At 42.4% G+C, this 24,869-nt stretch overlaps 1 protein-coding gene across 8 annotated transcripts; it reads right to left on the reverse strand.

Moving 5' to 3' along the window:
- Window positions 1-210: 210 nt before the first annotated feature.
- ubr5 (ubiquitin protein ligase E3 component n-recognin 5) lies at window positions 211-24,603 on the reverse strand. Of its 8 annotated transcripts, none has more exons than XM_028424677.1 (59): window positions 24,374-24,435; window positions 21,231-21,275; window positions 21,066-21,147; window positions 20,409-20,485; window positions 18,847-18,966; window positions 17,998-18,277; window positions 17,743-17,902; window positions 17,361-17,510; window positions 16,414-16,625; window positions 16,092-16,208; window positions 15,859-15,969; window positions 15,563-15,717; window positions 15,264-15,381; window positions 14,926-15,110; window positions 14,705-14,814; window positions 14,178-14,290; window positions 13,942-14,088; window positions 13,708-13,819; window positions 13,465-13,619; window positions 13,145-13,342; window positions 12,799-13,009; window positions 12,490-12,616; window positions 12,154-12,305; window positions 11,876-11,971; window positions 11,647-11,770; window positions 11,459-11,556; window positions 10,957-11,114; window positions 10,631-10,722; window positions 10,372-10,518; window positions 10,159-10,277; window positions 9,884-10,010; window positions 9,532-9,661; window positions 9,255-9,415; window positions 8,883-9,122; window positions 8,676-8,799; window positions 8,410-8,521; window positions 8,176-8,307; window positions 7,810-7,842; window positions 6,924-7,181; window positions 6,568-6,836; window positions 6,273-6,484; window positions 5,956-6,189; window positions 5,743-5,816; window positions 5,465-5,637; window positions 4,930-5,079; window positions 4,403-4,620; window positions 4,164-4,284; window positions 3,686-4,058; window positions 3,431-3,518; window positions 3,208-3,352; window positions 2,967-3,097; window positions 2,739-2,799; window positions 2,302-2,483; window positions 2,113-2,197; window positions 1,850-2,005; window positions 1,553-1,666; window positions 1,321-1,465; window positions 1,116-1,201; window positions 211-970 (listed from the first exon to the last, which is right to left on the reverse strand). In XM_028424677.1, the coding sequence occupies exons 1-59, from the start codon at window positions 24,433-24,435 to the stop codon at window positions 758-760; spliced, it is 8,580 nt and encodes a 2,859-aa protein (XP_028280478.1). In that variant the 3' UTR covers window positions 211-757. The 8 variants fall into 8 exon arrangements, with proteins under 8 accessions (XP_028280478.1, XP_028280480.1, XP_028280481.1 ...); XM_028424679.1 differs by having other exon boundaries at window positions 758-970; window positions 16,414-16,607; window positions 24,374-24,603; XM_028424680.1 differs by having other exon boundaries at window positions 758-970; window positions 3,713-4,058; window positions 24,374-24,603.
- Between the last annotated feature and the right edge of the window lie 266 nt (window positions 24,604-24,869).

Below are 24,869 nucleotides of genomic sequence, written 5' to 3' on the forward strand. Positions count from 1 at the left end.
TTGATGCAAATGCACAAAAGTCCTTGCTGCACCACTCCAAACAGCACAACAACAAAAGGGTTAAAATACTAAATCTCACTTGTGTTAGAAGAACTTAATTATTTCAGAGTCAACAGAAAGTTGTGGTGAATTAATGGTTTCTGTTGAATGTCCTTGCTTCTCTCCACATGATCAATAAATACAATTAAAAGAAATAAAATCACAACGGACTACTTATTTGCATCCAAGTTTATTTTGAAATTCCCTACTCCCCCTGTACAAGAAAAAAAGGACTTTCCACAAAGGCAGCAGTGAACTGTCAGAGATAGTACTTTTCTAGGGAAGGGGGAAAAAATTTATAATCACAGTGTGTCTTCTGTTCTTTTTAAATATTTCTACTGCTGTCATCTTTGGCTGGGTTTTCGGCAGACAGCTTTCTGTCGAACCAAATTCCTGGGAAGCAAAAGGTTGAAGCCAATAGAGCAGGAGCTGTGGGCTTTTACATTTTACAGTGCCAATGCAGGAATGTTCTGGACCGTACACCTCTTCATTAACACAAAAGAAAAAAAAAAACAATAAAAATTGAAATAAAAATAACAAGCCGTTTGTGTTCACAACACAAACAAATATTACCGCCTGGGGAGATAACGACAGTATGTCGAATTTCATAAAATTGTTTAGACAAAAAATAAATCTACAAAAATGGAACTAGGTAATATTACACGACAGTAAACATGTTTTCTTTTTTTAACTTTTGAACTTTCTCCTGTTGAAACCTTTACACAAAACCAAAATTCTTGGTCTTAATGGCTAGCAGGAGTTTTTGTTTGAGTATCTGTTTTGAAGAGTAGAGTGGCACGTAGAGACGTGAGATGCAGGTGTTGGCTGTGGGGAGGTGCTGGTCGTCTGGAGGCCGGATGGTGATAGAGGGCATTGGCTGGAAGCCCTCCTCGCTGGCTGGCAGAGATGGACTGGAGGTCCAGAAATACACCTGAGAAGACAAACATGTCACATTAGACATCACTGTAACTGATTTTTGGGAAAACTCTAGCATTTTTCAGCCCTTATTGTGCATCTTAGAAACATATGGCTGATGTTATTGATTACTTAAACAATCCTGATGTCAACAGACTTACCAGGTCTTGCCTCTCAGTCATACTCATCTTCTCCACTATGGACCAAAACCAGCGTTTGAACTGGAGGAGCTTGTCTGCATTTTCCCCTGTTGTACAAACAAAGTGTTTGATCAATACATTATATGAAAAACATGCACGTTGAATGTTTTTATTATTAAATATGAGGAGCATGCAGACTGAGCAGGAAGGGTTCAGTGTATTATACCAGATTCGTCGTTGAAGGAGGTGAAGCTAATGAGCATCTGGACGTTGACTTCTCCACAGCCATTGACCAGCAGCCTGAAGTCCTCAGCTGTCAGGTCTTCTAGGGCATTCTTCGGTAGTACATCCAGCAAACCCTTCCTCATCGCCTTTAGAAAGATCAGAAACACGTTAGGTTTAAAGACGAACACAGCCCACTAAGAGAGCGAATACTATTTTAAAACGTATTCGCTTACATGAAGAGGTTGCTCAGCCACCACCAGCATTCTGTGCTCTGCGTACTTCCGCACATATTCATATACATTGAGAGGAGTAACAGGCATGTTGACCCCACCGGAAAGAAGCTCCACCTGGACAAATGTGAAATAAGGCATCGATAAAAGTATAATCAGTAAGCTGGTCTTCTGTGTGTTTTACATCAAGATCTAAAAAAAACATGGAGTCAGTTCTGATCAATCTGTGTAAGTTTGGGAACCCGGACACATTCTTATGTTCTGCTGAGTGTTGACATGCATAAAATCTAAGTCTGTTACCTGTCCAGCTCCTTCCTCTTTGCAGAGGTCAATGGCGAAGGCCAGGTCCATGGCAGCAAACACTGCATCTGCTTCACCAGCCTGTGAATGGCGGATGAGCTGCCGCAGGCTCTCATACATGACTGGGTCAAAGAACGCAAAGTCATGCCAGTTGACCTGCAGTAACAAGATGAGGAGCACATTTAGCAATTTTATTCTGAAAAGTCCAACCATAATGTATCAAAGGCTAACATAATAAAACATAAAACAACATTTTCTCTTACCTTTCTACCCAGCAGAACCTTGATGACATGTCTGTTCAGTGTAATTGGACAGAGTTCATTCTGCAGCAGACACAACCCCAGTATTCTGCACAGAAAAGACAGCGTTTCACATATTTCCTTATTTGTTAAAGCTCAATTACACTACAATGAGATTTCACTAAACAAAAGGTAATGATTTCCATTAATTACCTGCCAATGTTACGGAAGCAGTTTAGTCTGGCCTCTGTGTTTTTGCCAGGTCGAGGGGAGTAGAAGCCTCGTTTGCCAGGCTGATAGAAAAGAGGAGCATTGTCATCCCCATCATCTGGGTCGTCAAGCTCCATGTCAACCACACTGCGTGTTGAACCGTGACGCTTACGGTTCTCCTGCTGCTACAACCACAGAACAGAGAGGGGTTAGGATGCAATGTCAGTATGCCACACCAACCTAAGAATCATTTAAAAAGAGGCAAAACTACAACAGGTAGGCAACAGAGGCCAACATACTGCGACTTGTTTATAAGAGAAAATTCAATGGCCAAAAGATAAATAAACATTCCCTCAACACAACTGATTTTAATCAAGTTTTCCAGAGATGCAGTGAGTTAGTCTTTTACAGCCACATAAAGAAATGGATATTTATCTTACTTGTGCTTTCTCTGGAGCCTCCGGGAGTCCCAAGTCCAGTATACTGTCAGCACCATTTTCCCTGTGTGAAGATTAACACCAGAATTCAGTCAGTTAGTTTGTATAATGGTCACAAAAGAACAGTATAAATAAAAAAAAACAGCACTGTTGCTGGAAGGATACTTCACATTAGAGACACCTGCTGCAGTGTTTTGGCCTTTGTCTATTTGACTGGTGAGAGTATTTTACCTTCCATGTGCAATGAGAAGCTCCATGGCCTCTTCTACTCTGGCTCTGAGAGAATCCTCGCTAGCCAGCAGCAGCAGCAGCTGGGCAGGTGACAGCTCCAGCAACATGCCTGTGATTTTACTGGCAAACGCCTGAGGAAACAAAAAAAATGTAGTAAATATACTTTACTTAAAATCCAGAGTGTAAACTCAGACCATAAATGGACATGTTTAGGTTATGGCTTTAATAAATGGTTTATTACCGGTTGCATTGCGTGAACTCGTGGGTACAGCCTTTCTCCCAGGGCTTGTCTGTGTGCAGGCAGAGGATCAGGCTCATCACTGGGGTTTCCCTCTGATGAAGGCCTAAAAGGCCGAGTATCTATGGACAGCTGCCGCCTTGAATCTCTGTAGGAGAGAAACAAAAGTTATCATTTCATCCAACCAACTGTGAAGCTAGTTATAAATACATGATTCGAAGTTCACCTGTCTCGGTCTCTTCGAGATCCTGTTCGAAGCCCTCCACTCCTCCTCTCTCGTTCCCGGTCCCGGTTCCTAAGACGCTGCATTAGATCTGTGCAAACACACATCAAACACAAACAAGTGTACTTTTTAGATTTGAAAATCTTTTTTTTCCTTCTTGTAATAATTGATGTCAGCATCACAAAAGGACCATTTATGCAACAATGCATTCAACTTCTATAATATACAGTATGCTGTAGTTTCTCTGTATTGTCATACTTGAATTGTAATCGTGATGACACGTACTGCTGGCCTGCATGCCCTTGCTGACACTCTGAACACAGTCCAGGTTGGGCAGCTTATCGTTGGAGAGCAAGGCCAAGGCAATGGCCGTGTAAAAACTGCGGGCCACACCGCTGCCCTCGCCAGGCTCATCTTTAAAGGTGACCTTCACTCGGTGTACAGCCATGGGTGTGGTTGTACAACGCCTGCCAAAGTGCGTATTTAGCTGACGCATTGTCTGCTGTATTAACTGGTCTCGATCACGGTCAACTTCGAGGGCCAGGTCACGGGACTGCAGGTTCCTCAGCTTCTCCATCTCACGGCGGAACTTGGATTCTTTAACTTCAAAACCACCAAGCTCTGTGAGGATCTAAGGTAAATAAAAGCGACACAACAGGACACAGGACAATTAAAGCTTAGAATCTCTTTAGCGTTAACAAAAGCAAAGATACATTTCAACTTTTATTCAGCTTACAGATCCAGGTTCAGCTCCTACATCCTCCATGAAGACACGACCAAAGAGTTCCAGTGATAGACGCCAGCGGCCAAGCAGCATGTCATGTGAGATCATCATCCCCATGAAACTGCAGTGAGGTCTGTACAGAGAGAGGATAAAAGACCAAATTACAGGGGAGCTTATTGAGGTTCTGAACAGCAACTTTTTCAAATAATTGTATTACTGTCAGCCTCAGCCACAAAAAAAATGGCACATACCTGAATGATGGGAGAGGAGGACCGTCACTCTCTGTGAGGCCAATCTCAGCAAGCAGGCTGCTCTTCAGCTGGGCAGCGAGGTCGTGTGGTGAAGGGCCTGGTTTGGAAGCCTCAAGCTCCTGCTCCGCCAGTGACTGATTCTCTGAGCTTCGCTGGCCAGTTTCCATGCTCATCACATTCTTCAAGTTGGCCGAGTAAGACATCTTAGTGGGCAGAATCTGTTGGCCCAGTTCAGAGTTGTTCTTTGGTAAATGTGAACAGATGCATGTCTTATGATGATGGCAGTGTGATGATGACAGAATGGAAACATGGAAAAATGGGACACAGAACACACGCTGTGTTCCAAGATCCACACTTAAAGACTATCCAACATATCCATTATTTCTTGAACAAAAAAAAACAAGGAAATAATGAATCCTGGATATGTTTATATGTAAAAGTGCGGTTAAAACATTTTAGTGATTTTTATGCATGGATATTAGAACACAGCTGCCAGCGTGTTTGTCCAGTGAAGAGGGGTGGTATACCTGAGAGGGGGAGGGTAGAGAGGAGCCCATGTTTACCTCCAGGCAGTTCCTGTCCACGCTCGCCTCAGCCAGACCTTTGGTTGCCATGTAAGAAGAAGAGTACAAGCCCTGAGAGGGGCGACCGAACAGATCCTCCTTCCTGGCATTAGGCTGTACAAGAAGAAACAAATGAGATGACGCCACAGAGACCACTACCCAGTGACTGTGTGCTTTGTGTAATTGCATTGCCTGCTCTACCATCTATCACTTTAAAGTATCCCCTGGTGGGCTGCAATTTCCTTTTAACTACAGAATAAGGCCCTGCTTCAGGCAATAAATGGAAAATGGCTGTGGCAAGTATAAAAAGACAGACAGGGGCAACAGACAACTCTGTAACTGGATAGCGTTCCTAGCCAGCCGTAGCCAACAGATCCAGCCTGATTTTATGCAGGACTGCTTATAATTGAAGAGTCATCATGTGATTAGCTGACTAAGGACTGAGACTGTTACGCATTTGTGTTATGGCATTATGGAGGGACAGAGCAGCATGTGTGACCTGCAGGAGGTGAGGCTGGTCTGCCAGTGGGATGGCTTCAGCCAGAGGAACATCAAAGGGGTTGGGTGGGATGCAGCCCAGGAAGGTCATAGAGTCAGAGCGACGGAAGAACGGATGGTTCTGACCCGTTTCAGCTGAGACTGGGTCCTCATCTTTGTCCTGTAGGGTTGAACCTGAGGTGTAAGAGATACAAAGCATTAACAAAAGCACTAAAATGAGCAAGTGGTCATGTGATGTTTATAACTTATGACTATTATTATATACTAGTTCTGGCTTACTCTGGTTGGTGTCCTCATCGTTATCATGTTCAGAGTCCTCATTGTCCAATCCAAGTTCCAAAATCTCACGATTCCTGCAAGTTAAAATTTAATCTGGTTAAAAATCAACGTATGCATCTTGTAAATGTGTCATAGCTATAAGTTAGTTAAAACCTTATTATCTAGCTTCTACTTGTCTTCATGGAGTATTTTGCTCTTTTTTCCCCCACTTACCTCTTTCTATCCATCTGTGGGGTGTCCAGGGTGGTCTGCTGATTCATGGCCTTTATCCAGTAGATAAGAGCCTGAAAAACGTATGCCACGTGCTTCAGCGAGCACACATCCAGCACAGGAAGCACATCAGAATGCTCATCATTGTGGGATCGCATCAGTGACAGGGCATAATTCAGGAAGTCACCCCGAGCTGACATCATGCCTTGACGAGCCGTTAGCAGTGTGGCTGCTCTCCTGCAATAAATGCAAAATGGGTGAATGTGTGCAGCAGACTTCTTGAGAGTCCCGATTTAAACTAAACGTATTAAACGGCATACCTGCGTCCTTCCAGAGTGCGGAGGCTGGCCTCCTCCCGAGCCGTCATGCGTTCCCTGCGAGCTGAATGCTGAGAGGCATGGAGAGGGTGACTGGGGTGACCCGGGTCTCCAGCAGATGACAGGGCTGACCCATATCGTAACTGGGCCTCAGTGGAATCCATGATGGAAACCATCCAATTCCAGGTGGGAATCAGCTTTTCCTCAACATAGTTCTGATACACACAACAAACAAATTTTCCTTATAGTATTCCAATAAAACTTCAATACTAAACCAGATCTAGACAAAATAGTTTACCTGCAGGTTTACTGCATCCTGGTAGGTGAGCTTTACAGCCGCAGGATACTGGGAGTAGACAAGATGGTTGTATTTGGGAATCAGACTCATGAGGTCTGAGATCTGCCTGATGACAATGCTGTAAGCACGGGCAAGGCTGCTGGCAGATGTAAGGTAGCTGCTGGAGTTGCTGGCCTCCAAAGCTGCTGCTGCCGCCGCAGCACTAGAGCTGATTGCACTGGAGCGACGTAGATTGGTTGGGTCAATATAAATCAGGCCTGTGGAACTTGCTGTGAAAAAAGAACATAAGTACAGTTGATATTCTTTGTTTCTGTAACACTAATCTGTAAACACAACTATAGAACAGTTTTACTGACCAGCTGGAGTTGAGGAGCTGGAGGGAGCGCTTCCGGTTGCCCTTTGGCTGGGGGTGTTTCTAACAGCCCATTGCATTGAGCGAGGGGCCTGTGCTGCACTGTTAGCATGCGAAGCACTAGTTGTCCTTTCTAGCGGCTCATCCCAAAGGAATGTCTCCTGGTCGATGTCATCGCTCTGACTACTGCTGCTGTCTGAGTCACTGGAGTCGTTGGACTGGGAGTCATCCTCTGAAAAGAAGGCAGGGACACTGCTGGCACCTTTAGAGGAAACCAAGAAAAGGGATGAAGAAAAAGACAGAAAACATGTTTAATGGGTTGAGTATTCCCCCCTTTTGCTTCCCCCTCTTTTGGCTTTCACATAAGTTTTATCCAGGCAGGAGTGCGGGTTAGTGAATCACACCACTACAAGGCAAAACAACACTAACATGACAGTGAAAACACTGTGGCATTAAGACAAACCAACAGTTGCGTTCACTGTTAATCACCTTGTGCTAAATAACACTCTATAACGTTTTAAGTTTTTTTTTTTTTTTTTTTTTTTAAATCTATCACATTAAAAATTACAGAAAAAACAGCAATGTCAGAATACTCTAGATGAAAATTAAACATTAGTAGGAAATGAATTTTAGATGACCAAGGAGAAAGGACACTACACCGTTTACAAAAGCTACAAGTTGATTAGTTTGTTATTTGGGTAAAAGAACAACAAGACTACACCTTTAATGAGGAACAGTATTAGTTAAAAAAATGACAGACACAATAACAGTGAAATGTGAGAAGGGGACGAACTGAAGGAACTCTCAGCAGGAAACTGTGTATGCACTTTAGCAAATTCACTCTTGCCCTGACATCTGTATATGCATTGGAAGTAAAGAGGAGCTCATACCAAAAATAGGAAATGCCAAGGACACCCTACTGCCTGCAAATGAAATACATTGGGTATTCAGCCAGGGACCAATTTGTCTGCTGTATCATTAGCTCTCCAAACATAAATACCCACAATCTAAAATGCTGACTGTTAAGCACAGTGGCTCTGTGAGGACTGAGTTAGTCTGTAACGTACGGTAACTTAAAAAACATAGTGCAGCAAGACAGAAATACCTTTTCTTTTTAATAAGCAGTTTGGAGCCTTACAAAAAGGATGTGATTGCATTTCCATTAAAACACAAAAAAAGGAAAACTACTTGAAACTGAAGGGTGTGTTCCATAAAATAAGGGGATATAATTAAAAAATGAATGGCTGTTGACCAACCTGCTTCAGACCCAGCAGTTGCTGCTGTGACGACGCTCCTACGGCCACTAGCATTATCCTGATTGCTGTGGTTACTTTCACTATCGCTCTCCGTTTCAGCTGCTGCCAAAAGGTCCAACTCCATGTCACTTCCTAAAAGCAGAGACAAAGGTGCCATGATGTCTCACTCATGCCGACGAGGTTTAGTGTCACCATTTTGCCTTGCATGGCCATGGAAAGTTGTGTTCGTCTCACCATCCTCATCATGCTCATCGTGCTGTCCCTCTGCTTCAGCGTTTTCCTCTCCCTGCTCCTCTTGGTCATCATGATGGTCTTCTTCCCCTGCAACTCCCTCTACAACTTCAACCTAAGAAACAAACATATGTTGATATTGCAACAGATAAAATGTTAAGGTGGAACAGAGTAGGCCCTTATTTCTAAAGAACTGTTACAAGTTGCAGTGAATCACTTGCACACAGAGCTCATTATAGTCTTCGTGATTTTATAATGAGGCTCCCCACCTCTTCCACATCTGCTGATACAATGTCATCCTGCTCCTCATCTCTTCCTCTGACAGGCTGAGACTGGCTGCTGCGCCGAGGCTGGGGGTTCCTTATGATATAAGAGGCAGCTGTCTGGCTAGAGCTGGAAAAATTGAAACACAAGCCCAGATTCTTAGTTTCTCTCTCTTAGTTTCTGAAACTGAAAACAAAGACAATAACACTAACCTGCTTGACTGGTCAGGTGACGGTCTTGGAGGCAGTGGTTCCACAGAGAAAAGCTCCTCACTGCCCTGAACAGCATCGATGCTGGTGCTGGCCAAAGTGAACGGAGCGGTAGGTCTTGCAATACCCATTCGCACTGGAACAATTAGAGACTCTGCCACATTGCACAGCTCCTCCACAGCATAGGGCAACAGAGCCTGGAAAACGCGCCGACATTTTCCAATGGGCTGGGGGATGAAGTTACTGCATGGAGGAAATTGAGAGAAAGATGTGAGTATCCTGATCAATTTAGTTATTTTGGTAAAGCAATAGTTACCTAAAATGTTTAAAGTTGACATGGGAAGACAAATACTCCAATACAATTTGTGTTCTTACTTTTTCTTCTTGGATGAGGCCATCTCCACACTGAGGATGACAAACACTCGAGCTACAGAGCGCAGGAACCTACGAGTGACATTGATTGCCTCCTCTCTCCGGCCAGGAGTGTACTTGTTCTGCAGCTCCTTTACCAGAGTACCCAGTAAAGTGTCTATGAACTAACACAGAAGGAAAAAAGGACAGAGGTGTTACTTCCCCTCAAGTAATAATTCCTCTGGAAGCACATTTTATTTTACCTTTCATGCAAACAGGAAGAAAGAATGATTGGACTTACTGTGATGTCAGGAGCACACTTGACAATGAGGCAGTGTGTGAAGCAGTCAAGGCGAATGGTGCCGCTCTGCTGATTCAAGTAGACCTGTTCTTCAGGCAGGAGGTGGGCAATTCTGCTGCTGGCACTAAGTCTAGGAAATATAAAAACATCTAAATATTGGCTGTAACATAGAACCGATCATTATAAAATGCTTTGCAGAACTGACCTTCATATTTTAATCTAAGATTTACAAATACACAGTACTGTGGTTGGACTATACAAATCAAATCAGTCTCGTTTTGAGTATGTTTCTGAATAGAAAATCTTTCAAGTCTTGTTGCCAACCAAACTGCAAAGCTACAGTGATACTTACGGGTCTTTATTTTCCTGAGAACCAAACATGATCATAGACTTGAGGGCATTCCAATCCTGCAGGACCCTCTCCAGAGCCAGCTGAGCAAAGCGTGGAGGTTCTAGGTCATGATCTGGCATATCAGAGTCTGAACAAAGCATACAAGAGAAAACAATGTTTTTAAAAGCTGCTCAATCACCCTGCGGTCATAAACACAATCTCAAATGAATATCTGCAAAATTAAAAAAAAAAAAGATAAGATGGTTAAAAAGTGGATAACTGAATGAATAACCTACCTTCTGCATTAGCAGCCTTGCGGTTCCTGTCTTCTCTGATGCGTGGTGGTCTGTACTGACAGTGCTCCACACTCTGCCTGGCAACAGTTTGCACCAGGAACAGTAATATATGTTCTCCCCTACAGATGGAAACAAAACCTGACCGTTAGATCAAATGTATACATAAAGAACATAAAGAAAAACTAAGTCTATGTGAACTGGTAGAGCACATACCTGCTGTTTGGTGTGGTGACCAGGTTTGTGGTTGTGAGCAACCTGTACAGGAGATCCAGGCGAGCAGCCTTTTGGCCAGCTATCAGCGTTTTACACTTGCATTTCTCCCAACAGTCACAGTACGCTGTAGGAGACGTCCTCTTAAGCCTGGGAACAAACAGTGAATTTATAGTCACACAAATGACATTACTTGCTTAAGTCATAAGCAATGATGAGAAAGATTGATATGTGAAAGAACAACCCTGAATCCAGGACTCACTTGCAGTCATGTCCTTTGTGACAAACCCTGGCACACTCTGTGCAGCAGCAGAGGGACTCCAGCAAGCCACATGTTCGGCACTCAAAGATATCCTAAATGCAATGTCAGTCATAAAAATATTGTCAGAGTAATGTTCAAATGGCACATATGTCAATAACAGCTTTATCAGAACTGATGAAGCTGCTTGGAGGAGCAGTGAAACATGTTCTAGCTTTTAAATGTTCTAATGGAACAATATATTGCAAAGTGCCTAAATATTATATATATTGCTTTTTAAGCATGTGACACTTCTAAATTTTACTGTAATGATGTGGTCTTGGGCTGACCTGGTTAATGTGCTCTGCTCCAGTCCAAGTGAAACTGCAGGTGTCATTGCAGCAGAGAACATATAGGGGAGAGTCATCTGGATTTGTCCCCAAGGGGCAAATCATTTCCATGAAAACAGAATCTGCATCCTCCTTCTCTGCAATGCCCGGGTCACCCACTGCATTTATGACATTTGAGGAACAAAACGGAAAACAGAGACATGCCAGTTACAATGTGATAGCTGGCTGCTGGAACCAGGGCAGCAAACTAGGTCAGGATTCACATAAGTCATGGATAACCTCCAATGTTCCAGCCATTACCTAACCTGTTAAAATTACATCAGATTCATAAAAAGTATGCTGCTTTCCTAGAATGTATTCACAGAGACACCGACTGGTAGGTCACAGATCTCTCGCAAATTTATTTCATTTGCATTATATTACAGAATACTTAATGTGGGCAAAAAGAAGACGCCACTAAGTTAAATAAACCAATTTAAAGAAATGTAACATTTTAACTTACCCTTTGCCATTTTCTGTGCAGCCTCAAGGACAGTGATGGCTGCTGGGTAGGCTCTCCCACTTACAGCCAGCATGAATGGAGTCATTCCTCTGGCATCCCTGTCAATTAATGGCAACAATAATAATTAGAATCTTTTTAGAGACAAGCACTTGAACAAAAAGAAAATAGATATAATAATGCAGTCTTACTTTGCAGAAAGCAGCTCCCGCAGGTGTGGCCTCAGAACAACACTGTCACACATCAGCTTGAGGATAAGGTGAGCATTGGCCTTCCTATCTTTAGACTCAACCACCGAAGGCTCCGTGGATGGCCCTATATATACAGAGGACAGAGATGATTAGTTTTGTTTGCTGGCTAATATAAGATGCTACCACAGAGGTGAAAAGTACCATCACTCAAACGTAACTAGCTACATACCTGGTATGGTGGAGGTGCTGGGCCCCTGGCTGTTACCAGTTGAGGCGGTGGTGAGTGAACCCACAGCTGGTGCTAGAATAAAGTCTATGTCTCCATCTGTTGAGAAAAAAAAATCTATTTAACATCACTAAAAAAAACTGATTATAAAAGCAGAGCTAGAGGATAATTGGCTTCCCTGTCAATCACTGGTTTATTTCTTTGATGTGGTGATAATATATGGTTCTAAACAGCATATAAATACAATCATTGAACTCGACACAGTTTTAAGATGCACTCACCCGGGTCCATGGGGGGAGGATCAGGCACCCAACTTGGTGGAGCAATAGGTGGGGACACTGGGTCCTGATGGTCACTGGATGATGGGCCAGACTCATGGCGGCCAAGACCTGCTGCTCTAAGAGACCTCCGCATCATCTCCCTCAGACGAAGCCTGAAGACAAAGAAATCATTTATGCATTATATTACTGCATTACCTTGACTAAAAATGGACTTAAAAAACTTCTTTCACACAATGAGCCTAGTATACTCCATGTGATATTTTAATTTTCTGTAGAGACCATTATTTCTTACACAGTATATTCCCTGGTGGAAAAAACAAGTCATTGGTTATTTACCCTCTGCTACTTGAGGAGCCTGTCCTATTTCCAGAGCTGTTGCTTGAAACCACAGAGATGGCGTTAGCAATCGCCTCCACAGCAGACAGACGTTCTGCAAATGTGTTTCTCTCAGACCTTTCAGCCTCTGAAATGAAGATGAAGAAGAGTCAGCAGAGGATTTTTTTCCATTTTGCACTTACTGAATTAGTAAAGTGAAACTTAACTAGTACATTAATGCAACAAAAAAATATTTCTGCTGGTACATGCACAGAAAACCATTAATTAAATGTGCATACCCCAAACCTGAGGTCTTAATATGTAGCTTACCTTCCTCCTCTTTGGTCTCCTTGTTACTAACAGGGAAGCAGACAGAGACAGCAGCATGGAGGATGTTGCGGTTTCCATCACATCGGTGGCCCAAAAGTGCTCCAAGGGCCTGGCTTCCCTGATCCAACAGGAACGCCTGCTCCAGGTTCACCAGGTACTGCCGACATGCCTCATAGTCACAGCGTAACACATGCTGCATCAGCGTCTGTTTCTGCAAGTGAAAAACAGGCTGTGACTTATGATCACTCGGGGAGGATTACCTCTTGGTCTTTCAGACACATTTATGGTAGAAATAGTCAGAACACATTTGTGTGTAGGTTATTTTTATATATAAGGTCATGTTTACCTCAACGGCCATTATAATAATAGCAGCTTTCTTTTTGATAGTGGAATTAGATGGGAGATTGGCCAGAGAGTGCACTCCCATTCCCAGGCTGTTTATTGGTGGCAGGTCCAACCAATCAGGATCTCGAATTCCACCCATACAATCTTTGGCCATGGGGTAGATTGTGCCATTTCCATCTCGGAGGATTATAGGAGACTCCTAGAGAGTTAAAAATTAAGTTTAGTATTTATATATCAAATGTACATCTTTATTTATTGGCAACATCTACATGTTGCCAATAAATCTGGAAAATGTTTTGGCAATTTTGAAAGCCTTCATACCTGTCCTGCAGTGAAGATGGCCACATTGCGCTCACTCTGCCCCAGGAAGGCCAGGTTACTAGTTGGGAAGTTATTCTCCTGCTCAGCTTTGCCTGTGGCCAGGTCAAAGATACAGTACCTTACCCAGTTACCAGTTTTCAGCACTGCGTGGACTCCTAGAAGAGGGGGGTGGGGTGATTAAGGTCTGAAAATATTCTACACAGAGAGCACACAAATGTATCTGGTGACACACAAAAGCTTCACCTTTGGAGTCAACATTCACAGCCAGAATCTCAGCCTTTTCTGGGATACAAAGCTTTTTAGGTGTTCGTTGAAAACAGTCTGGAACTTTAGGGGTCCCACCAGTTTTTACCACCTGTCAAACAGAGTGAAGGAGATGAAAATCAGTCAGCACAGATGTCAGAAGGACAGCAACTAAGAATATATATATGTAAAGTTAAATTATTTTAACAATCTAGGATAAATTTAGGTCCTCACCTGTAGCTCATCTATTCTGAGGAGCCTACAGTCCTGCAACAGTGATGATGGGTCCGAGTCAGTGGGAGCAGCCGAGCTCTGGTTGCTCATGCTGCTTGATGTTCCTGGAAACTTCACAGCAACATACGCACCATCCACTTTAAGAACCTAGGAGGTAATATGAACATTATAAACCATTACAAATAAGTAATAACTCTCTATATAACCATATTCATTCATGTTTTGGATGCACCCACCTTTCCCACAGGTACATTTTTAACATCCTCCACAAAGACCACCTCTCTGAGAGGCCACTGTTCCTCATTCACCTTCTCTTCCTCTTTGGGAGCTGGGGTGGAACGCCTTCGCTCTGCAAGTGATATATTATTCTTAATGAATACGCAATAGATTAATATAAGAGAGATTATTTAGTAGACAGAATTTTTTGAATCTCTGTAAAAACATTATGCTGACTAAGAAACAAAAACTTAATTAACACTGCTTGCTGTACAGTTTTTAATGGTAAGAGGTTATAAAAAGTTAACCAAATGTGCCACAGTATACACTGTGAGCTGGCCACGTTTCCTTTGCAGGAAAGCAGGCAGGGGAAAAAAGTTGCTGATAAAAGCCTGTGCACCATCTGTTTCAAAGTCAAAGGACTAATGAGCACAGTGAGGGGAAAAAAATTGGTGCTGTGCCTGGGAGATAGGAAAGTCAAGACATGAGTGTTGTAGAGAAAACAGGTAGTTAAGAAGGAGACATAACAAAATGGAAGCCGACATACTGTAGGGCAGTGAGGCACTGCTTGCAATGGAAGAGGCATCACTGCAAGTAGACGCTGGGGAGGGAGGAGGACCCATCTCCGTCTTCACCAGCTCCGGTTTGCTTTCAGTCCTTTGTGTAAGAGAAACTAATTCATTTAAATGCTCATTTTATGATTAAAGCAGCAATACAAAGCTAGCTGTCTAAACATGGACAACTTTCTGTGACAGAAATTAAACTGACTTGATTTCCTGGGTCTTTGTGGTCTTCTCCATGCTCTTGAGGCTCTCTGGTGAGCGCAGCTGGAACCTGCAGCTGTCGTTCATGTTCCAGACAGACTCCAATAGGACGCCCACTTTTGGAATCCCAGCACTGACAGAAAAGGCCACTGCACCAGCATGGTAGAGGGGGTTATTCCTCAAGCACACCTAGCGAAGGAACAGATAAATGGAACCCATAATTACCAAGACATCTGTTTTACAATAACTCCAAGAATGTAGAAGGATGTGTAAAGTCTTTATTTTGTAATGAAATACAAAATAATCTCTGATTACAGAGATTAAAAACTCAGTTCTTCTTACCTGTGTTCCCACTGTGATGTTGGGTATTGAGGAGATGCCAGCACTGGACTTTGGCTTTTTGTTCTTGGCTCTGGCCTTTTCAAGCATCTTCTTCCTTTGACTAAAAGGCACAACACCCCTGCAGACACACACAGTAAACCATCAAAACTTTGTTGACATCTTTCTCTACAGTTTTACTGTAGCTCTCAGGAAATTGTATGATCTACGGCAGCAATGAGCACAAACATGGGAATACAATGTTATTGTTAATAACAAGAAATTGCTGCAGCAATTTTGCGGAAAAAAACTTTTTTCCTCACCACCAGTAGAGGCTATTCTCCAGCTGTGCACACGTATATAGTGCACAGCAGTGCAGCGACACCATGCGTTCCCCCTGCAGCTCAGGGAAAGATTGGGCACTGTGCTCTAGCTTAGAGGCCACTGTGCTCAGTGTGTCGTCCACCCAGGTAGCCACCTGCACAGCATACACACACCAAAATCAGCTAACGGACACTTAATAACACTCAAATACATTTGTATAGTATAAAAATGGCAGATTACTAAGTATTGTACATGTATTTACTCAATCTCTGCACACATTTTAATCAATATTTACCTTGTTTGTCTCTGTAGCTACAGTGGCTCTGATGCTATTAGCAGACAATAATGTGATCTTCTCATTGGCCAGGCCCAGGAAGGATACACGAGGGTGATGAATGAAAGGATTCTGAAGTGACAGATGACAGGAAACTTAGTGATGTAAGCCCTAATACCAAGTAGTCATTAGGCAGACTACAGTGAGCGATAGATGCCATAAGCAATTCCATTTACACAGGTGTATTCCTCTACCTGTGCATTCCTGTAAGGTTCAGGTTCGCTCCACTTCCACTGATAAAGCTCTCCTTTGGAGCTCACAGCTACAAGCTCTGAGAACATGGCTCCAATGCTTACAAACTTGACACCATCCTAAAAAAGGAATTCAGAATTTTTAGGTCAAGAAGAACTTTGATTCAAAAGTCCAGTGATTTGAAACTGAGCTACATCTAATTATTTAATACATCTCAAGCAGATCAAAGTGTGTGTGTAAGCACACTGGAATTATTATGCTCTTAGTTTTTAAAGGTCATAAAACAAAAAAAAAAAAAAAAAAAACAGCTTTTACTCGTCTAACCTTGTCAGGCCACCACTGGAGCTCCTCTCCAAGGGAGACAGGGCTCTGGACAGGGATGCTCTTCTTGTCGAGGCTGGGTTCACCCTCACGGCTGGTGGAACCTCGCTCCGTGTCGAACGAGGCCCCATCCAGCCAGCGGCGCTCACGTAACCTCAACACGGACTCACGTTCACGCAACAGCTCTGAGTCACGGTCTAAGGGAAGAAGGAGAACTGGTATGCAATAAGGTCACACCAGTGGGACAGAAGTAAGCCACTCTCTGGGAAAGACCCGTCAACATAGTTTTAAGAGTAGAGAGAGAAAGATTCCTTGGAATCACTGTAATGCAGATCAATTGAAATATTGGCGACTGAGTGGTAGTCTAAATTATGCTGTGGGTGAATCACTTTGCACGCTCATATGTGAAAATGCGAGGTAGAAGAGGAAGTGCATAGACAGATAAAAGACATACATATGGGCTAGAAGTGGGCTAGGTAGGTTTGTAAAATACACTGCTTTAAAAGGGTCCCTGTTAAGACAGGTGGGCCTAGCGGGCCTTTCTCAGAGAGCTCACAATATTGTACTACAGCCATGCAGCAGACAACACCAAACATTAAGAATATAAATTCAGCTAAAAAAATTAAGAAAAATTAACCCTAAAAAAATAAAACATTTCCCTTCACAAAAATATACACAAAGTCTAAATCTAAGTTAACTGTAGTGGCAATGTTAAGCATTACACCTACAGCTGAAAAAATGCTTTACTTAGGAGATGAAAACAAATGTCATCCTACTCAAATTAATAAAAAAAAAACGAACACACTGTCTTGAGTTTCTAACTTGTCCAATGTGTTGACTTTTGAAGCTGATAACTCCACTCCCACCAACAAAAGCCATCACCAGTGCTGCCACCAAAGCCTCTCTATTACCCTGCTCCCTTCACTAATCAGAGGAGAGCTGTTAGTTACCTCTGGAGGATCCCAGGCGAGACAGTGAGGAGCGTCTAAAAGAGGGGTAGCCAAAGTAGCTGATGTCCTCAGAGAACATGGCATCAGCATCAATAATGACGCTGGGATGGGCTGAATGAATGTCTGCATCTAACAGGGACATCAGGTCTTCTGCATGAGGGAAAGACACAAAAGGAGGCAACACTGAATAATATAATCATACTATTTTTAGAAATGATTACAGAAAATACTCTCTAGACTACTACTGTAATCGTAAATCAGTCATTTGAAAAATTGTACTACTCTTAGCCACAGGGCTATTTGTATTACAGCCTACTCCACTGACAACTGCATTGGTCATTTGTATAACTGATTGGAGCCACATCTTGTTTGTCTGACAGACCTCCAGGGAGGTAGGACTCGCTGGCTGTGTCATCTCCATCATCTCCATCTTCATCATCCCGACTCAGCAAGTTGTTGACGGCAAGGTTGACATCTAGGTTGGTCCTCTGGAGCTCCCTAATGATCACACTCCTGGATTTCCCTTGAAGGACTACCTGGGCCTACACAAAAGTGGAACAAATATAACATTACCTGGTGACTGATGATTATTGAATACACTGGGAAAACAGGGATATACAGGCTGAGAATGTTGTACCTGAGTGATGAGCTCTTCAGGGATGACAGAAGCCGGTATGACTGGCTGAGGCTGGCTACCTAAAAGGCCTGAGCCACGATCCCTTCCTGTACGAATCACCCTGGTTTGTCGGCGGGAATCGCGAGCTGCTGTTGACGACCTGCCCGACGTGCCTCCGCCTCCGCCTCCTCCGCCGCCCCCTCCTCCGCCACTGCTGCCACCACTAGCTCCACCTCCTCCTGTTCCTCCTCCACTTCCACTTCCTCCACTGCCTCCATTTACACCAGAGCTCCAGCGACTCCTGTCACATACAGTGCAAGGCCACGGTCAAACAGCTGCCAAAAAAACACGACCTGACTAACAGAGCAGACTCAAAACACACACACATCTGGCTATGAAGGAATGCAGCCTTTGTGACAGCAGTGACAGGGCAAGCCAGACTGAGAAGGTCTGGCAACAGCAGCGTTTACAGAAAGGAATAAATTAAATGGTCGTCTTTTTCAACAAAAAGGCTTTTATGTATTATAATAGTATACTGTAGTTGATGTATTTTAAACTATCATTTTATGTGAGGTGCTTTTAATTAAACACCGTTGTGAAGGTGCAGGATTTGAGGCTTTTTCTGCAGCTCTTTCAACTGTGCCCAACTGTTTTTTCAGTGATCATCAATAACAAAAGCAGTTAGAAAACAACAAGGCCATCAGTTGGAGGACACATTTGGCCATTATAATTTACAGCACCCTAGTTTTCTTGTCAGTGGCACTGAACCCTGCGGGGAATACACCCCTAACCCACTGCCGCGCAGTGCTTTGCTCTTTACAATGAGCTTTCACAGGACCATTTGTCTCTGTCAGTCCTGTCAGAACTTACCCAAGGGTGTTGCCTGCCAGTCTGCCCAGTGTGTCAGAACCAGACAAGAACCAGGGCGGATCACTAGTCCTGCCTGGCCTGGAGCTCCTTCCTGTCCCTGAACCACTGCTCAACTTTGAACTGGAACAAAAGATGGGAGATCAGTTACAAACCTACAGGAGTCCCAGAAGGACTAAAAGACTTTTTTTATATATATCCCGGGGTTTACAGAAACTAAATTTATCCCGGGTATTAGTTAAATGATACCCCTTGGTTCAGGATTGTTATTCTTTTAATATTACACTGTAAAACAGGAGGGGGTATTTTGGAGACTAGCATGGCAACACCCTTGGGAATCAGAATTGGCTGCAACTCGTTCCTCTTTCAAGACTTTCCTTTTATAAAGTTCTTGGGGTTTTGGGGCTGCAACTGCTTTCTCCTATTTCAAGATTTTGGATAATAGGATGTTTGCTAAGTTTAACCAAAATGAGTTTCTGTCATATTCTTGACGGATGTGTTCCAAATACATTAGTATAGACTGTGCTTTGCTGTGGCAACAGAACATAATTATGGCAATTTGGCAAGGTGTCATACAGACTCCAGTGACATTAAATTAAAAAAAAACATCCAACAAAATAATACAATCACATTTCTACTATACCATAACATAAGGTAATGCATTACAGAAACAGAATTATACAGACTGTAGGCTTTGTTGAGCTGACAAACATGCCAAAGACGACCTCTCCTATACTCTTTTCTGTAGGCTTCCCAGTAATCCACAATGGTGGTGGCTAAAAAGCCATCACAATTTGAAACAATCTAATGTGGCTTTGGAAGTCTGTGGCAGAGAGCAAAACATATGTTCTGCAGAAAAACTGGCACGGGCCTTTTACAGCCTGATTCACATGCATATTTAGCAGCTAGTATATGAAATCACTGTTGGATGTTGTTCTGCTGGCAAGAAATGCACAACTATCAATGAGACATTCACCAAAAATACACACTCATAGCCAATATGAAACAAAGCAGCTAGTGAAAAGGTATTTTTATAGCAACAAAAAAAACAATTTGTGGCAAATAGCACAGCCATTAAAGTAACTGGCTTTCAGAGAGTCACAAAAACATTTTAAGGCAGAATAGCTGTTGGGTGTTTAATGTCAAGATTAGAAAGGCTGTATTTTGTTTTGGAAACCTGGCAGGGCAAATAACTATACTGAATACATAGCATAATCTTATCAAGCACACGACAAGAGCATTTGTCAGACCACAGCAGCTTAACACGAGGCTTTTAGGGACCATTCCTGTGTGGTACTTAGGTACATGTTTTACCCCTGGCAGATTTTTGTAGCAAAAAAACAGAGTATTATTCTATCAGTAAAAACCATGTCCGAATATGTCATACTCGCCAAAAAGGGCACAAGCACTAAATGGCATTCAAGTCATACCAACCAAAATCAGTAATCCTGAGCATGTTCACTGCATCTTGAACTAGATATCTTTACAAGCAATCTTGTTTTTCTATTCAGTGCCAAAGCTAAAAAAGTTTCAGGGACAGATCCCATCATAATGAAGTCTCTCACCCATCACTGCCATCCGGTTTGCTGAGCTCTAGGCGATCGGGCTGGACAGCAAAGCTGATCCTGCAAACACGTCCATCCTGAAAGAGAACATGATTGTTAGTATCACATACAAATTAAATAGATTACTCAATTTGGAATTCTAAGCAATACAATTTAAACTTTCAATCATTTCGTGCACACTTATATTCCCACACCTGCATTTATAGTATACTCTCAGCCTACATAAAAAAAACACTGCTCTGCACACTAGTTATCACCATTTATCACAGAGCCGCTGAACACTAGGAGATATAATTTAACCTCATCACATCATAAGGCACTAACACAAACCACGGTGTGTGATGCCTGTTAATGCATAATTGCAGTGCCAAAAATAATTTAACTCAAGACTCCTCCTGAGAATAATTCCACCCACATGTACCAGTTTTCCTATTATCTAAGTTCAAATACACAAACTGGGAACAATTACTACATGTCTCTTCACCAAAAATACCAAAATACCTCAATTATGTTGTATTGTGTTTGTTAAAGAACAAAAAAACAAAACGTATAGTCCTAGATTCTGTGATAATAGGGACCAAGCACAAAGCCATATCTTATCATAACACATTGCGAAGTGTTCTATTTATGCTAATACTACATTTCTTTTAGCATTACCTCGAGGAGAAATCCGGCATGGTTAGGACCGACAACACATTGTTTTAGGGTGGCCTGCTCCAGCAGACTAAGGTGTGGATGACTGCAATAAATACAATACAAAGACATATGAAGCAATATTCAGGATAATAATAAAAGCTGCCCACAATGTTGACACAGACTTACCTGTTGTAACTGTATTTGTTGAGTTTTTCTGAGACCTCACGGAGCCTGACAAAAACATAGTTATATTAATACATGACAAATTTAAGACCTTGTTAATAAAACTTAATTAGGCATAATATATCAATAATTACTAGAAACTTATTTTCCTGTAGATCAGAAAATCTTTGTAAGTGCATTTCAAATCAATGACTTCACTAGTTGACTAAACACAGGATATCTGATCACACGTCACAGTCCAGATGGTGGAACCACATGAGATTATGAGACCTTTTTGACGATGTAGCATAGTAATCAAAGTTAAACTTAAAAAGCAGACTGTTTATGTTGTTGTTGTCAGTCACTGGTTATGTTATGGCCATCGGTTATACATGAATTAGTTTCTGAGGAATGTTTTCTCTCTGTGTCCAATCGAGGCAACTGGACTCAAAGGTTTTCTTTAGTTTTCTCTCAATGTTTAGTATGTCAAACTTTAATGTGACAGCACTCCTGTGGCTGTTGCTATGAATAATACGCAAGGTACGGCGCATACTTTAAACACTTTTGCATGTGTGATGCACTGGAGAGTAACCGGTCATTGACCCACTGGCTTTCTAGTACTTAGTCAGGGTAATATCCAATTCAGCTGACGTGGGAACCCAGCAGGTAACGGTCTGACAGACTCAAAGTAAAGTAGGAGCGAGTGTTAACGATGCTGAAACATGCAGTTTAACTGCTTTGTACTTTATCCTGTTGACATGCATCTTGCTCTCCACTCTTTTGTTGACACTGCAGATAGGTTCGATCACATGTACTTTTAATATTAATGCAGATAACAGTTTTTTTCCTGACAAGCACTCCTTCTCTACTACTGCAGCTGCTCTCTCAGCTGAGGTGCCTCACCTCACCTGAAACAACCACACCGCTGTGAGCTGCATGTGTCAATGGAACACACAGGACAATGTTCAGGACTAATTCTCTGGACTTAATCATGGGTACATACAATTCAATTTCAAGGATGTACATAAATACATCTTTGAAAGATTAAGTGCAGATGGCAGTGTGTATGAGTTTAAAAACTGGGTTAGAAGGTTGTAAGAAATGTGTCTTAGCAATTGTGAAAAACAGTCATGTCCAGTGAAACCACACTTTTACAAATCTTGCTCATTAACACAGAATGTTTAAATAATTTTTCCTATAGGTTCACACACACACAGAGTGTTAAAGCAAAGTGCATATGTCATTCCACTGCTTGATCAAACATGTCATCAAGTTGCCAAACAAAGGAATGTCAAATCTTCTTTTGGCTCTGCATCACAAACCCTGTGTGTATGCCAAAAAAAATGTAAATAAATATTCTTAAATTAAACACTTGGCCTCTGTAGCCTTCTCCACTGAGATAGAGTTCTCCCTACAATACAGAAGCACACAGCTCTTTACCAAGGGCAGGTAAATTACTCACAAAGCATCCAGGTCAGCCATTCACTAACCTACCCAGCAAACAAATGGCATTACTCTAGCACAGTCAAGTCTACTCACCTCAATAAGCCATTCAAAACACAGCAGCAATGCAAAGATCCATCTCACTAGAGAGCAAAGCAATATATCTTTCCACTGTGCTAAACCAATGTGTCAAATCAGTTTGGTCATACAAACCACTGGCATTTGGTTGAGGAAATCTGACCGGATGTTCATGCCAGGCAAGCACTTTTAATGAGCCAAGCTGGACCAAGCCTTTGTATATTTCTGATAGAAGCACTTATCTGCTTTGACAACTGCAAGGTCCTTCATGGGGAAATAGAGAGGAGGGGGCCTCCCAGCAGCACATGGTGACTGTAGCATGCAATGGCATGCATGCCTGGGGATGGAACAGCCATGACCCCTTTAAGAAACCAATGGTCCATACCACAAAGATGTTTGAGTGGTGTTTTCAATAAGATTCCAAACCAGCAGGGTAAACTGAGCTTTCCTGTCAGTCAGACCAAATGTGGCCCCCCAGAGTTAGTCAGTGCACCAACCTGCAAAAAGCATTCGAATACTCTGAGCCTATATCAAGATCTTAATCTCAAGGTCATTCTAAAAACACTTTGACTTCTCAACCTCTTTGTCTTAAAGTAGAACGCCTCATTAATCAGTTCAATCTCAATGGATGTTATAAATAGGTTTATCATAAATCACATGTTCTGCCAAAATACAGGTCGCACAGTTTCCTGGTCCTTCCTCTTAAATGCCATGAACAACTGATCTGTTCAGTTTCAAATACCGTGACACTACCAACAATATAGTGTGAAGCTGAAATAACTATACGTGTAAGCTGTAGCCACATAGTGTTTGGTAACTAATGACAATAATTTTAAATATTCCATTAAAATGTTAACACAACATATGCCAGCGTGGATCATATCCACTTTATAAGCCTTGGCTAACCTCTTATTTAAGTCCATAACAAGATTAATGTGAATGCAATGAAGCTAGCTGGGCTTCGCTACATATTTTAGATATTTATCTCAGTGCGCAATGTTAAAAACAGACCTTTAAGGTAGTTATTTCGGACGATGTTAGTGTAAAAACGTGCCATTAGACTGTAAATAAAAACCATCTGGTACAAAGACCCTGGGATACAAATATTTGGCTTTGTCAATACCGTGGTAGCGAATTAACTAGCTTGTTAGCATTCACAGCTAGCTCTGTTAGCTGACGTTAGCTACTTCATTGATCGTGATAATCAACAAGACGCCCACAAAACAAACCATGACAATTGTCGAATGAGTGTACGTGTAATTTCCTCCACGATGACGTTTAAATTTTCGACAAAGTTGGGTTTTACGACCTTTATTTCCCTCTCTTTTCCCCCATCCCCCAACCCGCATTGTCTATCCCAACTTTGACTATGAGCCAATCCTTCCAGAGAACCAAGGAAACAGCCTGCTAACGGGTTAGCATATAGCACGGGACCGACTGTTTAGGTAGCAGTAAGCTAACAAGGATTGTTCAAAATGCCGGGCCTTGCTTCAACCCTAGGGGGTCATTTAAATTATTTAAACCCGAATGCATACGTATGACACTGTCAACATCGCCCACAAATACAACCTCGAATACTTTGTAGCGCATCGCGTACATTAGTAAAGATTTAATTTCTTCTTTTCCACGGGGCCGTTATAAAATACCTGTCATTGAGCTGATCCTCGGTCCCGGGCAACGGGTGAACCACGAAGTGTATAGATGTCATGGGGTCAATCCAAAATCACACCGAGACGTGTGAAAGATGTGGAGCTTGTTATTCGTTCGATTACTGTATATATGTGAATTCATAGGAATCGTTTAATGGCGAAAAAGCTCGAGTTTAGATCCCAGGCTCCTCACCCACATGCCGCCATCTTAACTCTACCAAGCTTCTTCTCTGTGTGTTGATTAGTGCACATGCAGCCGCTCCGCTGGTTGGACCTCGCGCACAAACAGGAAATGTGTTAAATTGCATGGGATTGGCCTCAAAGAAGAAAGACTACTGTCATAAAATATACTGCACTTTCACACCGCTCAGTCTTTGTTCTAACTCGGCTCACGTAAAAGCATCATCGTTATTGTTTTGCATGTTTTTTACTGCATATTACATGGTCGTTACTGCACTACAGAGGGCAGAGAAACGGTTACACTGAGCTTTCC

Source organism: Parambassis ranga, chromosome 16 (genome assembly GCF_900634625.1).
Source record: "Parambassis ranga chromosome 16, fParRan2.1, whole genome shotgun sequence".
NCBI lineage: Eukaryota > Metazoa > Chordata > Actinopteri > Ambassidae > Parambassis > Parambassis ranga.